The sequence below is a fragment of the Pungitius pungitius genome, chromosome 4 (assembly GCF_949316345.1).
Source record: "Pungitius pungitius chromosome 4, fPunPun2.1, whole genome shotgun sequence".
NCBI classification, from domain to species: domain Eukaryota; kingdom Metazoa; phylum Chordata; class Actinopteri; order Perciformes; family Gasterosteidae; genus Pungitius; species Pungitius pungitius.
Window position 1 is genome coordinate 18,563,492 of NC_084903.1, and position 14,362 is coordinate 18,577,853.

General features: G+C 44.8%; 1 protein-coding gene across 2 annotated transcripts in view; it reads right to left on the minus strand.

The window, feature by feature from the left end:
* cd276 (CD276 molecule) overlaps positions 1-14,362 on the minus strand; it is a 55,463-nt gene that overhangs the window by 12,253 nt on the left and 28,848 nt on the right. For both annotated transcript variants that reach the window (XM_037485222.2, XM_037485231.2), the window contains exons 5-6: positions 7,065-7,202; positions 3,473-3,514 (exon numbers count right to left, since the gene is read on the minus strand). In XM_037485222.2, the coding sequence (XP_037341119.2) occupies positions 3,473-3,514; positions 7,065-7,202 (180 nt within the window). The remainder of the gene's footprint in view (positions 1-3,472; positions 3,515-7,064; positions 7,203-14,362) is intronic.

Genomic DNA, 14,362 nt, shown 5'->3' on the forward strand with positions numbered 1-14,362 from the left:
TAAATAACATTGGGCTGCTTTGAAGACTTGACACTATCGTTTGAAACCACAAAATTATGTTTTCAATTATACTACTTTTTGCAGTTGGCCACTGTTTTGCAATTTGACCCCAAATTGGAAATTGACAATTCAGGTCTTCCTTTTCAGCCCTGGAAGTGGCTGTAGTATAACAGTGTTTATTTCTGTGCGTGTCCCCTTTTGTGCTTGTGATGAGCGGTTAGTGAGTGTGAAGGGTTCGCTACTGGCTTCAGCACCTGTAAAACCAATCCAGGAGTTTGAGCTCCACTCTTTGTTAAACATGATTTTCCACTGCTGTAAAGTGCTGCACACGTGTCTGCCTTGTGTCCATCGGGGGGGGGGGGCTTTAATAATGGTAAGGGAAACACTGAAATAAAAATAAATAGAAGGTTTATGGCTAGCTAGCTACTGTAGCCACACAAACGGTAGCGGCTGCCAGGACGGAGTCATCAGAGTAGTGTAAATAAAGTAATTCAGTTGGGCCTGATATGGCACCGGTTTGTGGGATCAGACCCTAGTCCCAACACATGCAGTAGATTTTCCTTAGATTCCTAGGTTTTCTTTGTACAACTTGGGCCCTGGTAGGACCTCCATTTTGAATAGGTGCATGAATCCCATTCCTGGTGAGGTAATAAAAACTACAAATACACGTTGTCCTAACGCGCGCTGCTCTGTACTGTTTACATCCTTCTAAGCATCACCATTTACACACAGACGTTCTGCAATACCAAGTGCGTGTTATAGTAAATTCATGCAATTCTGCAAGAGGCAACACAAGGATCCTTCCCAATTGCAAATGAATGAGCCCAGGTCCCTAGTTATTGTTCAATTCAGGCTGGCTTTGGGGAGGCACACTCTCCTTTGGACAGCTCATTAAGATAACACACACGTGGCTTCCCATCATGCTGGGTTTATTAAAGTGGGGCTCATTTCGGCTCCTTTGTCTCATGCCGGAACCTCTGCCTTTGTCGTTGAATTGGAACCAGATGGCAAAACAAAGCTTCCTGTCTGCAGCGCTTACAGAGTGGTCTTAAAAAGGCAGAGTCATTAGCTTGATTTCACCCGCTCACCGCCCACAACGTCCACCTGGATCAACCAGGTGCGTGGACGACGACGGCGAGCGGCAGCTGCGAGCGGAGTTGGATGCCTTCAAGTTGGAGTAAAGGAATACACCAGTGCACCCGCCCCCCACGTACCTAAAAAGGACTTGTACCTTGTTTCCATTGCATGGTTTGGCTTAACTCTACTCAACTGGTACTAGGACCCTTTCTCCATTTCCTTATTTTTGTATTTTGCATTGCATTCTTGGAAAAACTGGGCTGAGTCAATAAAAAAAAAAATATCACTCTGGACGGTTGCTTGACTATTTTGAAAACGACAAGTTCGTACACCATGTCCCATTTCACGCCCCGATAAGCTTATCTCTGACCAATCAGTGGCTTGCAGTGTTTTCACTCCACCTTCGGAGAACCTTGACCAAGGTCATACCAAAAACAAAGCACCAAGTAGGCTACTATGCACAACTTTTAACCCCAAACCCCCCCCCCCCCCCCCAAAAGAGGTTCCGAGTGAGTCCAGTTGAGAAGAGCTGTGCTATAGCATGCAGTGGAAATGCAGCACAAGTCTCACCAGTGTGTGTGTGTGTGTGGGGGGGGGGGGGATGACTGACCCCGCTCCTGGCTGCACAGAACCCTCTGAAACATTCATGAGAGAGGCAATAGAGAGTGAAAGTCATTGTCCCCCTTCACTCAGAAACCCTCCTTCACCTCTCAGCTTATTAAAATCGCATGGTATTAACTTTACCGTTCACAGAAAGGCTAAATAATTCAATCAGACTATAGAAGGAGTCAAATGAATAACTCTAATGACATTAACGCTTGAGGGAGAACTGCTCAGGATTGTGAGGGGCAGTCACCGAGGCTGCGCTGGCAGAAGAAGCTCGCCCCGCTTGCTAATAGCGAAATTAATTCTGGGCTCATAGGGTCACAGTAAGCAAAGTATCACATCACTCAACACAGAAAAAGATGAGTAATGAGAAAAAACTATAACTTATTTTAAAGTTATAGGAATCTAAAAACACAGGGAAACATTGCATTGGGCCGAGGGTTATGGGCTTGAATATTTCTCTGGGGTTCTTTTAACTCGCAAAAGTCTCTGAGGTTCCTCAGCAACGAGAAATCTCACCGGATTCTACTGGATTTTGTACTTAATAGTAATTAGCAAATGCTAATTGACGTATTTACTCTTTCCTCTGATCATACCGTATCATTGAGAGAACGTCAGCCTGCAACATCGACATTTAGTTGGACGCGCAACTATGGTTATAAATCAGCTTGGCTGCATACTGTTGGTTTTGTTCATTGCTATTTCCCAAAAGCTCGACTATGTCGTGAAACGTCTCTTTACCGAAGGGAAACAAATTCGAAATCGCTCGTTCGGGGGCATCGCCTTTGACGGGTGGATCAATCTCGTTAGTTACGAATGAATAGGCACTGGCCAAACTGTGTAACATTTAGTGGTACTAGACCAGTCCGTGTTGTCTGTCCATTCTACTGGATGATTCGTCCTAAAAATTCCAGAGAAAACGTGTCACAAATAACATGCATGACACATTTTAAACAGGACTTCAGACTTTAGTCAGAAAGATCAATCGGGCTTGGTAAACAGGATCGTTTGAGTGCAGGACACGGCGGCACTATTGCTGCCGTTTTGGGAAACTTGGAACTTGTGAAACTTGTTACCATTAAATTTATAGACTAGATAGATTTCACTGTTATAGCTGTAGCTTTGGGGGAACCTATAATGTAAAACAGCTTGTGGCAGCACTAAATTAGTGTGCCTGTCTCCCTCTCTTTAACACACACACACACACAGGCACATAGAGTGGAGGAGTTATGCTGCCGGGATGATTGTGTTGACGGATCCAGTGCCTCGAGCTAGTTGCGTTTCTCACGTGCACACTTTCTTAATTAGAGTTCCCTCACATTTCAGTAAACAAACTTAACATTCAGTCACTTGTTCTGTTTGGTCCCTACCAAAATACCTGTGTACGTGGGTAAGATTTAACTTACTTGCCCAGGACATCAAAAAAAAAAACCTCAATACAAAAAAAGAAATATAATTCTAGATCTGGTGAGATTTTGTAAGTGTGTAACTAATTGCCTTGTTTACAGGCTCAGTCTGGCGTTCCTCTCCACTTGATCCACGCCCCAGTGGATAAAATGCACTGTTGCCCGTTCCCTGACTGTGTTTCAGCGCTGCAACGTTACGCTGGAAGAAGTGGCGAATACAAAATATATTTTTGTATTCCAACGTTGGTTTCAGCTAAAGGACGTGGTGGACAGGTGGAGATTCAACTATTTTTCCCGACCGGGCATCTGGCAGCACAAAGAGTAAACAGCACGCCCCTTAATACAAGCGGAGGCTGAGCTTGACCGGGGGTGGATTGTCTGACCTGTCTTTGACTCCTCTTCCTCCAGTTCCTTGGCCTCTTCAGCTGTGGGGAGACAGAGGAGCGATTATCAGTGGGAGAAGCAGAACAAAAGGCAGGCACGCAATGCAGTCACTTCATCCCAAGCCTATGGTGAGCTCATCCTTTTACAGCTGAAAGGACAAGCTGTGGTGAGAGAGCTGTATGGCGACGAAGCTCCACAAAATGCCACATCACACACACACACGCGACCACACACACCTTAACCTCCTAGCCTTTTTGCGAAGACAGTAATCATATTAGGCTTTAGCTGCTGGCTGTCTGAAAACCCACTGTCAACAGAGTTTGGGAGGCCACCCGGTGACGGCTGTCACACTTACGCATGTGGAGTGCATGAGCGTACAGACATTATGGGCTAAAAATAGGTCTGAGGCAGGGTGTCCAAGTGACTGATATTAATTCTTTGACACGATTTTCACAGCAGTTGGGCTTGCTATCCAATATTTAGTGTCTGATATATGAGATTACACGGATAATTGAACCAAATTAAATGTCAAGACGGCGCGACCTATGTTTATATTCCTATACGTTTGGCTGACATTCCTTGACAGCAGATATTATAATCCTCATTATAACATCAGCAGAACAACTGTCATTGTACAGATTCAAACTTTACACAGTATGCAGTCTACCCAAACCACATTCTACACCTTTTCTTTCTCCACGCTTTATTTTGTTTATTTTCTAGGGCTGTCAATAGATTAAAAAAAATGACAAATTAATCTTACATTTTAAAATTCATTCATTTCAATTAACGACGCTTAATGAATTTTGTTCCTAATGAACAAATGGTTGTTTTTTCTTCTAAAGAATACATCTTATAAGTAATGAGTAATCACTTTAGAAAGTGTGTATTTTAGACACTGTTGTTTAATCGTTCATGTTATTTTATACACAAAACCACACACACATTTGATCACCTCGATGGCAGAATTCCAGGTGGAACATGTTGACCTAGCGACTCTCCACAATCTCCCCACATGTGGCCGTGACGTTTTCAGAACACGGCCTTTTAGGGGCACAGTGGTGGTCCTCTGCAGACTGTGTGCCGCCCAGGGTAACGTTAGATGTTGAGATGGAAGTAGCCTGGCAGCTAGCTTAGCATCGCGGTGATTTGACACGTGCAGGAACTCTTCTGCAAAGTTCTCTGTTGCAACGTTCTCGGCTGTATGTTCGCACCTCTGTTTGTTTAACGTCCAGAGCAAATAGATCTCTGCGTCTTGCTCTCTTGTGTCTGACTGACTGCAGCCAGTGACCGCTTCGTTTCCGTGGTCAACGCCGCGGTCAACTTTACATCACCCGCTGCGTCATTCAAAACCTCCAAATCAACATACAGTCACACCACAGTGGCACGAGCGGAAATACATTGGGGGACAGGGCTTCAATAGGAGAGAGAGAAAGAGAAGGAGAGAGAGAGCCTCATTTCAAGTCAGGCTGAAGACGAGGGCTTCCACAGGGCAGGGAGTGAGCGCCGCTTCCCTTGTACATTGAGAGTGTGTTGAGTGTTGTATGCCCCATGTTGGCTGCATCTCAGTTTTTGTGCGAACAGCAGGAAGGGGCGGTTATGGGCTTCGGCGCACACACGCTGGACAAAACCACATGTGAGACGAGAGAGTTAAGGGTGAAGAAAGCTACTCATCGAAGCCAGAAGACGGTTACTGTTTCTCATCATCCGTGCTTCTGCCTGGATGTCTCCTCTGCACAGCACCACTCTGAATATCCACAAACACTGCTGGGACATCGTGAGTGTTTCAAATGTAAGCAAAGCAAATGGCCTGCCGGTACACCAGTTCTACTACTGATAAGCTGTCTTAATTTATTCTTTCCTGCACCCTAGTAACAGCAAAACAGTCCTTTTTTAAAAAAAGGCTTTGTGCATATATAAGACTTAATGACAGCATTTGTGCTGTGGAGGGTTAACAGCTCCTGTGAAAATATGGACACCACTGTGGTCAAAACTCCTCGGGGGGGGGGAACATCCCTCCTGACTGTCATTCGTCACACAAGGGGAGATCAATCCCATGTTGCCAACACATGATACTCAAGAGTAAGTCTGATGCAATCACATGCTTATCCAAATGTAAAATATGCTTTGGAGAAATGCAACGGGGGCCCCAGATAGTAAGCTGAAAGCACACGCAACCACGCTGGTGTTGAGACACAACACCGCTCCGGGAATAGAGAGTCCACAAGCTGCTCTTCGCTCTTACGATACACATTCGGGGTGCTCCACATACATGATGACAGGTATGAAAAATGACTTACTCACTTCTCCACTTTTACTGACCCTTCCGCCCGCGCTACTCAGACGCGGGGTGGAGAGAGTCGACTTCAATGTGGCCAAAACCCCGGAACGCCATTAAAAGATAAGACAACCACAATTAGGTTGCACTTCCCTGCTTCCCGGCCTCCCCACAGCTCTATATATGTGCATACCAATCCTAATTTAAGCCGCTTGCACATCTGTATTCATACAGTATCACGAGTATAACAGTGTGCATGATATGTGAATAAGTCAGCATTCACACTCGGGCTAGCTTTGTGCTTTGAAAACGCCAAGGACTGCAGATGCACTGCAGACAGGGGACATAATGAGACATAACATTTCAATAGGGTGGAGGGTGGATGACCATATAATCAATCCTGCCCTTTGTGTTAAGACCGGAGGCAGGAAAATGCAGTTCTTATTCACACTGGAGAAAAAGGGTCCCACAACCTTAGGAGCCTCGTTGCCTCTGGGAAGAAGCACATTATATTTCTCTCTTTCCATTTCATTTGATTTCATATGTTCCATTGAGATATTTACTCTTTCCTCTGAGTCTGTGTCACTTCCATATTTATTTTTAAACCTCTGGGCCGCGGTGCAGACACTGGCTGACCTTTATTTAAATGTCTCCTCCACTCTGAGCGGATCTCATTACAGCAGAGCTGGTGGCTCTGCACTATCTATCTCATTCCAAAACTTTTTCTCTTTGCACTTGCGGCGATCCTCGGCTATTTCGAAACTCTAATTACTGGTCCCGAGTAATGATGTTCCTCTTTGCCGAAGATACGTGTCCCACCATCCGAGATCCTGTCCATACGCATTAAGCAGAACTCCCTCTGGAATCTCGATGTTCCTTGAGCAGCTAACATCTCATCACCGCTTTCTGCCCTATCTTTGCCGCTCTCGTTGTGCCTCCCACATGATCGAGGCAACATGTCACAATTATGCATATAATCTACTGGACCACTGTGTAAAGAGTTTAAGGAGTCATTTAGAATTTTAATGAAGGCCCCGAGAAGGGCTGAAAGGGCCTGAGACCACGATAGGTTGTAATCCTATTTCATTCAGCCCTTGAAGCCCCGCGTATACAGTAGGCCAACACGTACTCGCTCCATGACTCTTTACTCAGCTCTGACATTCATATTTCATATTGTTATCCAACCTTGAGAATTAAACATGCATTTTCAAGAGGGTTATCACCAGTGAGTTCTACTCGCTGTGAGACTATACACTGGTGCTGAATGTGCAGCGCCCCCCCCCCCCCTCCCTCAGCATCCCCATCCCCATTACCTTCTCTCCTGGCCTCCTCGCAGCTCTCCTTGATCTTCCTGCGGCAGACAGCAGCCAGGGCAACTAGCAGCACCAGCAGACACACGGCCAGGCCAACAGTTACCCACAGAGCCACCGGGGGGAACGCAATGTTCTGACCTGAAGCAAAGGGCAGAGGGAGAGGAGGGAGGGTGGGGGGGAGGGGAAGGGGGCAGAGAAGGTAGAGCCTCATTATTCACTCTCACAGAGCTAAAATAAGAGCATAACTGTCAAGGCTGTCTCCATCACCATTATTTCCCCATTTGACAATTTTGTGATAAAAAAAAAAAACCCTGAATCATCCAGACAGCAGGACACCGAGGCGACACATCGCCGCCATCATCGCCACCATCACCTCATCAGCACAACGTTTGACTTTCAAAAAACTCTCGGACGGTCAGAGACGACAGAAGTGGGACGACAACCTTTGCCTAATGTGAAAAAAGTAAGGGCTTCCACCCTAGCATCCAATTAAGACACTTGAGTCATTCAATTGAGTCCAGATGGCAGATGGCTAAGCAGGCGCACAAGACTGTGTTGTCGTTTCACTCAAACAGCATTGGCAGCGTCGTTAAGGGGATGTTGGCGCTAACTATCCCACCCCCTGCCTTCTGTTACGCATTGCTCACATGACTGAAGTTTGGATGGGTTTGCTTTAATTAATATTCTCTAACTTGTTAACGTCGACGAGAGAAAAAAAAAAGTCAATACTGAGTAATACATTTGGAAAACCAACAAGGTAAAATAAAAACAAAAGCAAATACAAATGGTACATACTTTTTGATCAAATGTTTTTTTCACCGCAGAATATTGTACATCTTTCAGCACAATGCGAAAATGACTTTGGAGTCAATTAGACATGAAAATGAGTGACACAATGTTGGCCAACTGCGAACTGATGAGGAATAGAAACTGGTCAGCAGGACAAAGAAAGATATCTGAGACACAGCCAAATTTCCCCTGGGTATTCACACTGAACAGAGGGAGAAGAAAAGAAAACAGCAGAGCCACTAAATAGCCGTGTGCCTGGCTGCAGCACAGACAGGCCTCCTGTCTCCTGTGCCCGCTCAGCTCTGGGCAGAAAATAATTTAGAAAAAAAAAAAAAAAAGACTGACAAATGACTGGCACTGAAAAGAGGAAATGATGAAGCATCTGTAAGGACTTGGCATGAGCTTTACAGACGGGCTACAATACAGGCGAGTCGAGATTAAGGGCGAACAGAGGCGTCCTTTGGAGGTGATCAATTCTCAAATGGAAATCCAGTCCATCGGACGCCGAGAAGCAAATGTACCCGATTGTTCCACGAAATAGAATTAATGAGAGGCCCATAGAAGGGAGGGAGAGGAGGATTATGGACCTACCAATGATACAAAAGTCACTTCAGCCTTTATGCTGCTGTTGGCTTTGGAAAGCGTTTAACAATCTGTCTGTTCTTGTCTGTCCACCACTTAGGTCCAGACTGATGGATCTCCACAACTATTGGCCGGATTCATACAGACATTAACATGGTCCCCAAAGTGTTAAGTGTGACTTTGTTGATCCTATGACTTTTTTTTCAGCCCCAACATGAGGTTCATTGGTGGTATTTTGAGCATAGTTCTTTGTAAAGAATGAGTTTTTCAGTTTTAAGAGCATTTATATTATTGAGGGACACAGAGACACATTTAATTGTAATCAAAACTAATTCAAAATTCATGATAAGTTATGAAATGTTGGTCAATTGATATGCTAGTTCTAGCCGTAGTAAGTTTTTGCATTTTATATTAATATAAGTTTGTTCTCTTTGAGTTTGGACTTGATGGTGATCGGTGCCCATGCTGCTTCCGGTGATTGGTGATGGGCCCCCTCATGCCTGATTGGAGCACCCCTTAACAACTCCCTTTAGGATAAACTGTAATCATTATGGTGATTCCTCAACTTGTCATCAAGCATCATCATCAAAATGATAAATAGTCCAGTACTTTGGTTTATGAGCAAATTTCTGCAAAACTAATGACACTCCCATCAGCCTGTGCAGAGTATTTGCAAACATTAGTGAGCAAAAAAAAGCCAAACTAAGAGTTATAAAGTTGATATTATACCTGCCCAACATTAGCATGTTAGCATAATGACGTTAGCATTTAGCACAGCTAAGGCAGATGATAAAGTATTGTAGATGTTATGTATTTAAAATAATATTTATAGTGCTGATAGTCTCATATTAGACGTATACAGTGTATTTATTCTGAAAGACACTTAAAACCCAATGCACTATGAGCACTGTGGTACTGCTAAAAATCAGGATAAACAACCAAATGTCACGGAGAAAGGATAAAATCTGGAAAGTCAATCTTGTCATTTTGATGAAACTGTGTATGCCTCCCCAGGCTAGTCATGACTGATGATGCAGTGGCTCGCTGTCCACCGAGCCCCTCGCGCTCACATTTAAAGAATGACCATCCGAGAGCCACGTAGTACCGACAGCGAAAACCACAAAACATGTATGAAAGAGGAATAATCATACAAGCTGCCCACGACAAGTACGAGAAGTAAGAAATGTGTCAAGCTCCCAGTGAAGAGTAAAGAAGACGGTGTGTTTTTTTGTTCCCATTGTCTCTCTCACTCTTTTTATTCTCACACCTTCCCACCGCACTCTCCCTCCCTCGAGGCAGACTGATAAAGACAAATGCCATAGTCGGCTATCATCGCAACGCCGGGGCCCAAAGGGCTGAAGGATCATATTTTTCTTCTTCTCTTGTTTGATGATGTGATTTTGTTTTCTTCAGAAATAGATTTGTCTCTAATGGCTCTGTTTACGTATCCTCCTCCTCCCCCCCCCTTTCCCTATTCCCTCTTTGTGCAAGGGTAAGGATGGAGTGCTTTGGGCTGCACTGTCACATTACCTCGAGTCTGCGGATTTCAGAGCTGCACCAAACGGTCCAAACTTCCCTACACGCACACGTTTTCTAGATACTATGAATGTGTAGCACACAAGTTTGTGGGAATCATGTCAGTGTACATCAAATTAAACTGCTTTTTTCATATTTCTTTTAATAATTTAGTACCATATGAAAGCTTCACATTCTGCCCAACAGTGTGCCTCATTTATGAATTTGTGCAAAGTGTAAATTATATTTAATATGTTTTGATGTGTGTCGGCAAATCGGCACATTTAGATGTCAGCAGTCACAGAATCCATGAACCATTCCCCATTTACATATTGCATGGGTTATAATGCAATGTAAGTCGCTTTGGATAAAAGCGTCAGCTAAATGACATGTAATGTAATGTAATGTATAGTAATCAAAATCAATGGTCAAAATGCCCCAAATAAGATTGTGGAGGTGAACTGTGTAAAATACATGACTGCTCCAATATATGGACACAATTACAGGATCACATCAACAAGATTTTTTGTTGTTCCAATTTTGGTAGAAAATGGTGCTGTTGTATTATGTTCTATTAAAATTTTACATATAATGTGGTTTGTAATTGTGTCCAAACCCGTGCACGTCTTTTGTTGTGGAGCAACATATATAGAAATGAAATATGATGACAAGGTAACTGGTAGCTAAAAATGCATCTCCTATTAATGTTTGCTCCAATTTATTAAGTAATTTAGAAAAGTAATATCAACCACACCTTGGGCGACCTTCTTCCGTTACTCTTTATAGGCGGTCGTAGATGTTTTGTGTAACGTAGGAGGCCACAGCGGACTGCTAAGATAAAAATAGATATTTAACGGGGGCAGGCAGGAGTATGATAAAACACCAGCTCCATATGGAGACTGTAACACAGGGCACATCACCAGTGGGAAATGAGGCTCCCTTAGCCTCTGGAAGACACTAAAGGGGACTCGCAAGAGGCCAGCTTAGGTATTGTTCGGGCTTCAGTGAATGTGAAAGCCAAGATTCACAGGCCTTTTTTTACGAGCCTGAGTGTTTTCTCTCCAGCACCTTTGGTGGAATAAAGTGCCGATAAGACTCCCCTGCCTGTCATCTTGTGGTTCTGCAACGTGAAGACGGTGGAGATCAAAGCTGCTTTCCCTCCAACTGTCAGCCCAGTTTTACCTGCCTAGAAGAATCCCTGGCTCGTAAGCTCTGACCAAAGGAGAATAAGGTCTCTTGACAGAAGGATGGTTTCGGGCTAAAAAAGAGCCTCAAGGCTCATTGTAGACAAGCTGCAAGGATGAGGAAGAGGAGCGGGAGAGTCAATTAGGTATTTTCTTTCATTGTCAGGATGAACAACCTGACCTTATTCTTCCTGGTTGCGAAAAGAGAAGGGTGGGGAGGACCATAGATGAGGGGTGTTGATCAGAGAAGAGACAGGTTGGACCAGAGGCTAGCCCAGGGGTTCAGCGGGACCCGGGTTCCGGCCCTGCTGGAGCCCCCACCCCCCGAACAGCCCCGGAGAGCCTGGGAGGCACAGCCAGGCTCCGCAGTCCAAATAGGCTTATATGTCTTTCTAACGAGTCACATGGCAGAGATAAAGATATTCATTCAGACGATACAATACAGGCTGGGCAGAAACAGTAAAGTGAAGGAGATATAAAACTCAGTGAGACAAAACAGGAGCTCACACTTAAATCACATTCGCCCCACTACGGCGAGGTGATTGATGCACACTACTCCAGCGAGTGCGGGCTCGCCGACATTGGTGATCTAAACTTCTTTATTCGGTTTCCGTGTAGCGCCGTCGATCTTACTGGAAAGAGATTGGCAGAAACAATAACAGCGGTGCTAATGGAGAGAAGATAGCCTCTGCGTCATGAGGACACGGATTATTTTGAATGGAAAACATGAGCATGAATATTAGGCTGACATTGAACCAATGACTTTAAATTTGTTTCCGCTTCAGTTTCAATTACGAGCCATAAATTATCGACATTAAAACGTGTCCATCAAAACCTCTGAATCCTCCACATTCATTCCCAGTATTGAGGGCCTGTGAACACACAGGGCACACCAGCTGTTATTGCAATATTTCTTGAGGAAAGACCTCTTCTCTCTGGGAGAGGACATTAAGCTCCTTTATTAAGGTAAAACTTGGCAAACTGGGATGGATGGCAACATGGTTTTTGTCCTGTCAGCATCTTTGCTCTGAGTCTTCTCTCCCCTTTTTGCATTTCAATGAATTGCTTTGCAGTGAGATGCTACCTCACTGTCTTATTGGCATGCAGGAAGGCAACGTGCTCGTCTCTAGGACGAGCCACCGCCCATTTACTTACACAATTTGTCTGACATTATTGCCCTTCCCTTGACGCCACGGGGCTCGTGGCAAACAGGAGTGTATGATGTGCAGACGTGCACATTAAAACAGAGTAATAGCTCTGCATTTATAGGAATAACGTTTCTAAGAGCCCTCTTTTTTTCACAGCGGGAGAACCATAAAAGCCATCTGGTGGTGGTGGTGGTGGTGGGGGAGGGAGGGAGTGGGGGGGCAGAGTGAGGAGGATTAGTACGTGAGGCGGTGAAGGTTGTAAGGGACGGGGTAGGCGGGTGAGTGGCCAAGCGACCCAAGAAGGGGAGTTCTGGGTGGTGGGTTTGCAGGCGTTGAGCTGGTAACTATGTGAATGCTGGACTGGGCTCTGGAATCACAATGAGGCTTCGTGCTATTAGCCCACCCTGAACTCTTAAGATGTCTCTCAGATATGTCAGACTGCCCCTGACCTTTCCTCTGTGGAAAGTTGGCTCACAGGCAAGCGGGCACGCTGCCTATAGAGCAGTGCTAAGGATTTAATCTTTAAGCTCATATCTGATCGATTTAAAGGTGAATATTCCTCGCCATGCCAGTCACACGTAACTGAGAAGTTACAATGGGGCTTTGAGCTAAGATGGACCCCCTCGCCCTGACGCATACTCCATCAAGGTGGCATAGCGACCACGCGCTCAATGCACTCCATGATTAAATACAAACTCATGTCTACAAAAATGAAAAATAAACAACTACGAATCAAAGAATAGACACTGCGATACACTACTATAGCCACTCTAGACCAAAGAACAACACAGTTACACTGTTGAAGTTTGAAGTACCCCTTGAGGACAGACCACCGGGGACTCTTATTACTACCAGCGTATATTGGCCGACCCTTTATTACTAATCATGTGTGCATCTTCATGCATCGTATCGTACATGCTCAGACAGATGCGTGACCCGTGCGTGGCGTTAACCCTTTTCTGTGATAGGACAGAAAATGCCATAGTGCCGTGAAAACAACTGAGTGAAACTGAATCGTCGAAGTAATCTCACTTGCCGGCAGCAACCCTTTTCGAGTATTCCTGCATATGACAGTCAGTGATTGGGTCCGGGAAGGAAGCAGGGCAAAGCTAACCAAGGTATATTTAAAGGGATGATTTCAAGTCTTACCCAGATATGCCGGGGGCAAGGTTAGAGGCAGGTTTCTCATCTTTACAGTTGAAGTTAATCCCATACCCAGCAGACTGGCTAATTAACTGAATAGGCAGCTCGGAAGCCGACTGCATGGTTGCCGTGTTAGCGAGGCAGAGGCCACGTTACAGGCAGAGAGGTGTGAGGATGTATAATAGCTCTGTGCTGGAATATATAAACAATGGCCTGAGGTAAAGGTGGGCACTAAAACAAGGATAAAACTTCACGGTGGAGATATGAGGCCCGAGGTGGGTCTGGCCACATCTTTTGTTCTGGTACAGAATGGATATTAAGTGTCACATCCCATTGGTAAGCTCGCTGCATGCTAACCAGTGGGCATACGCTTGCTTTTTATTGTAAAACAAATGCACACTCGCATGCAGGGGAATCTGCGGGTGAAGAAATGGAGTCAGACAGCTCAACGGAGACGGAAGCAAATCGTGTGGAAGCATGTCAGCAAGTATGAGCAACCTTTGGAAATGTCCTGCAGCTCTTGCACAAGTGGCACTAGCAACACTGGCAATGCATGGTCGAGTCCCTGTCCTAATGATCACACAAGTAGATGGGGATGGACATAGTGGAATCCATGGGATATAAAGCAGAGTTGGAAATATTTCAGCCAAAACAAACATTTTATACTGCAACTGGTTGGAGAAAGTGAAGTAAACACACACAGCTGTGGAGTGTGTTAAGCTGTTGACTTCTGCCCAGTATGAAACTCTCATACACAACAGCTAACTTAAGATGTAATTGATCATAACCATAGCGGGTGTATTGTTATTTGCATTCAAGTGAAATGACGAGAGAAAAACCATCGACATTCAGAAGATGCTGGGACGTAAAGGTCATGTCATACTTCTAAGTGCTAAGCTGAGAGAGAGATGAAAGTGGCCAACAATACCGTCTCACA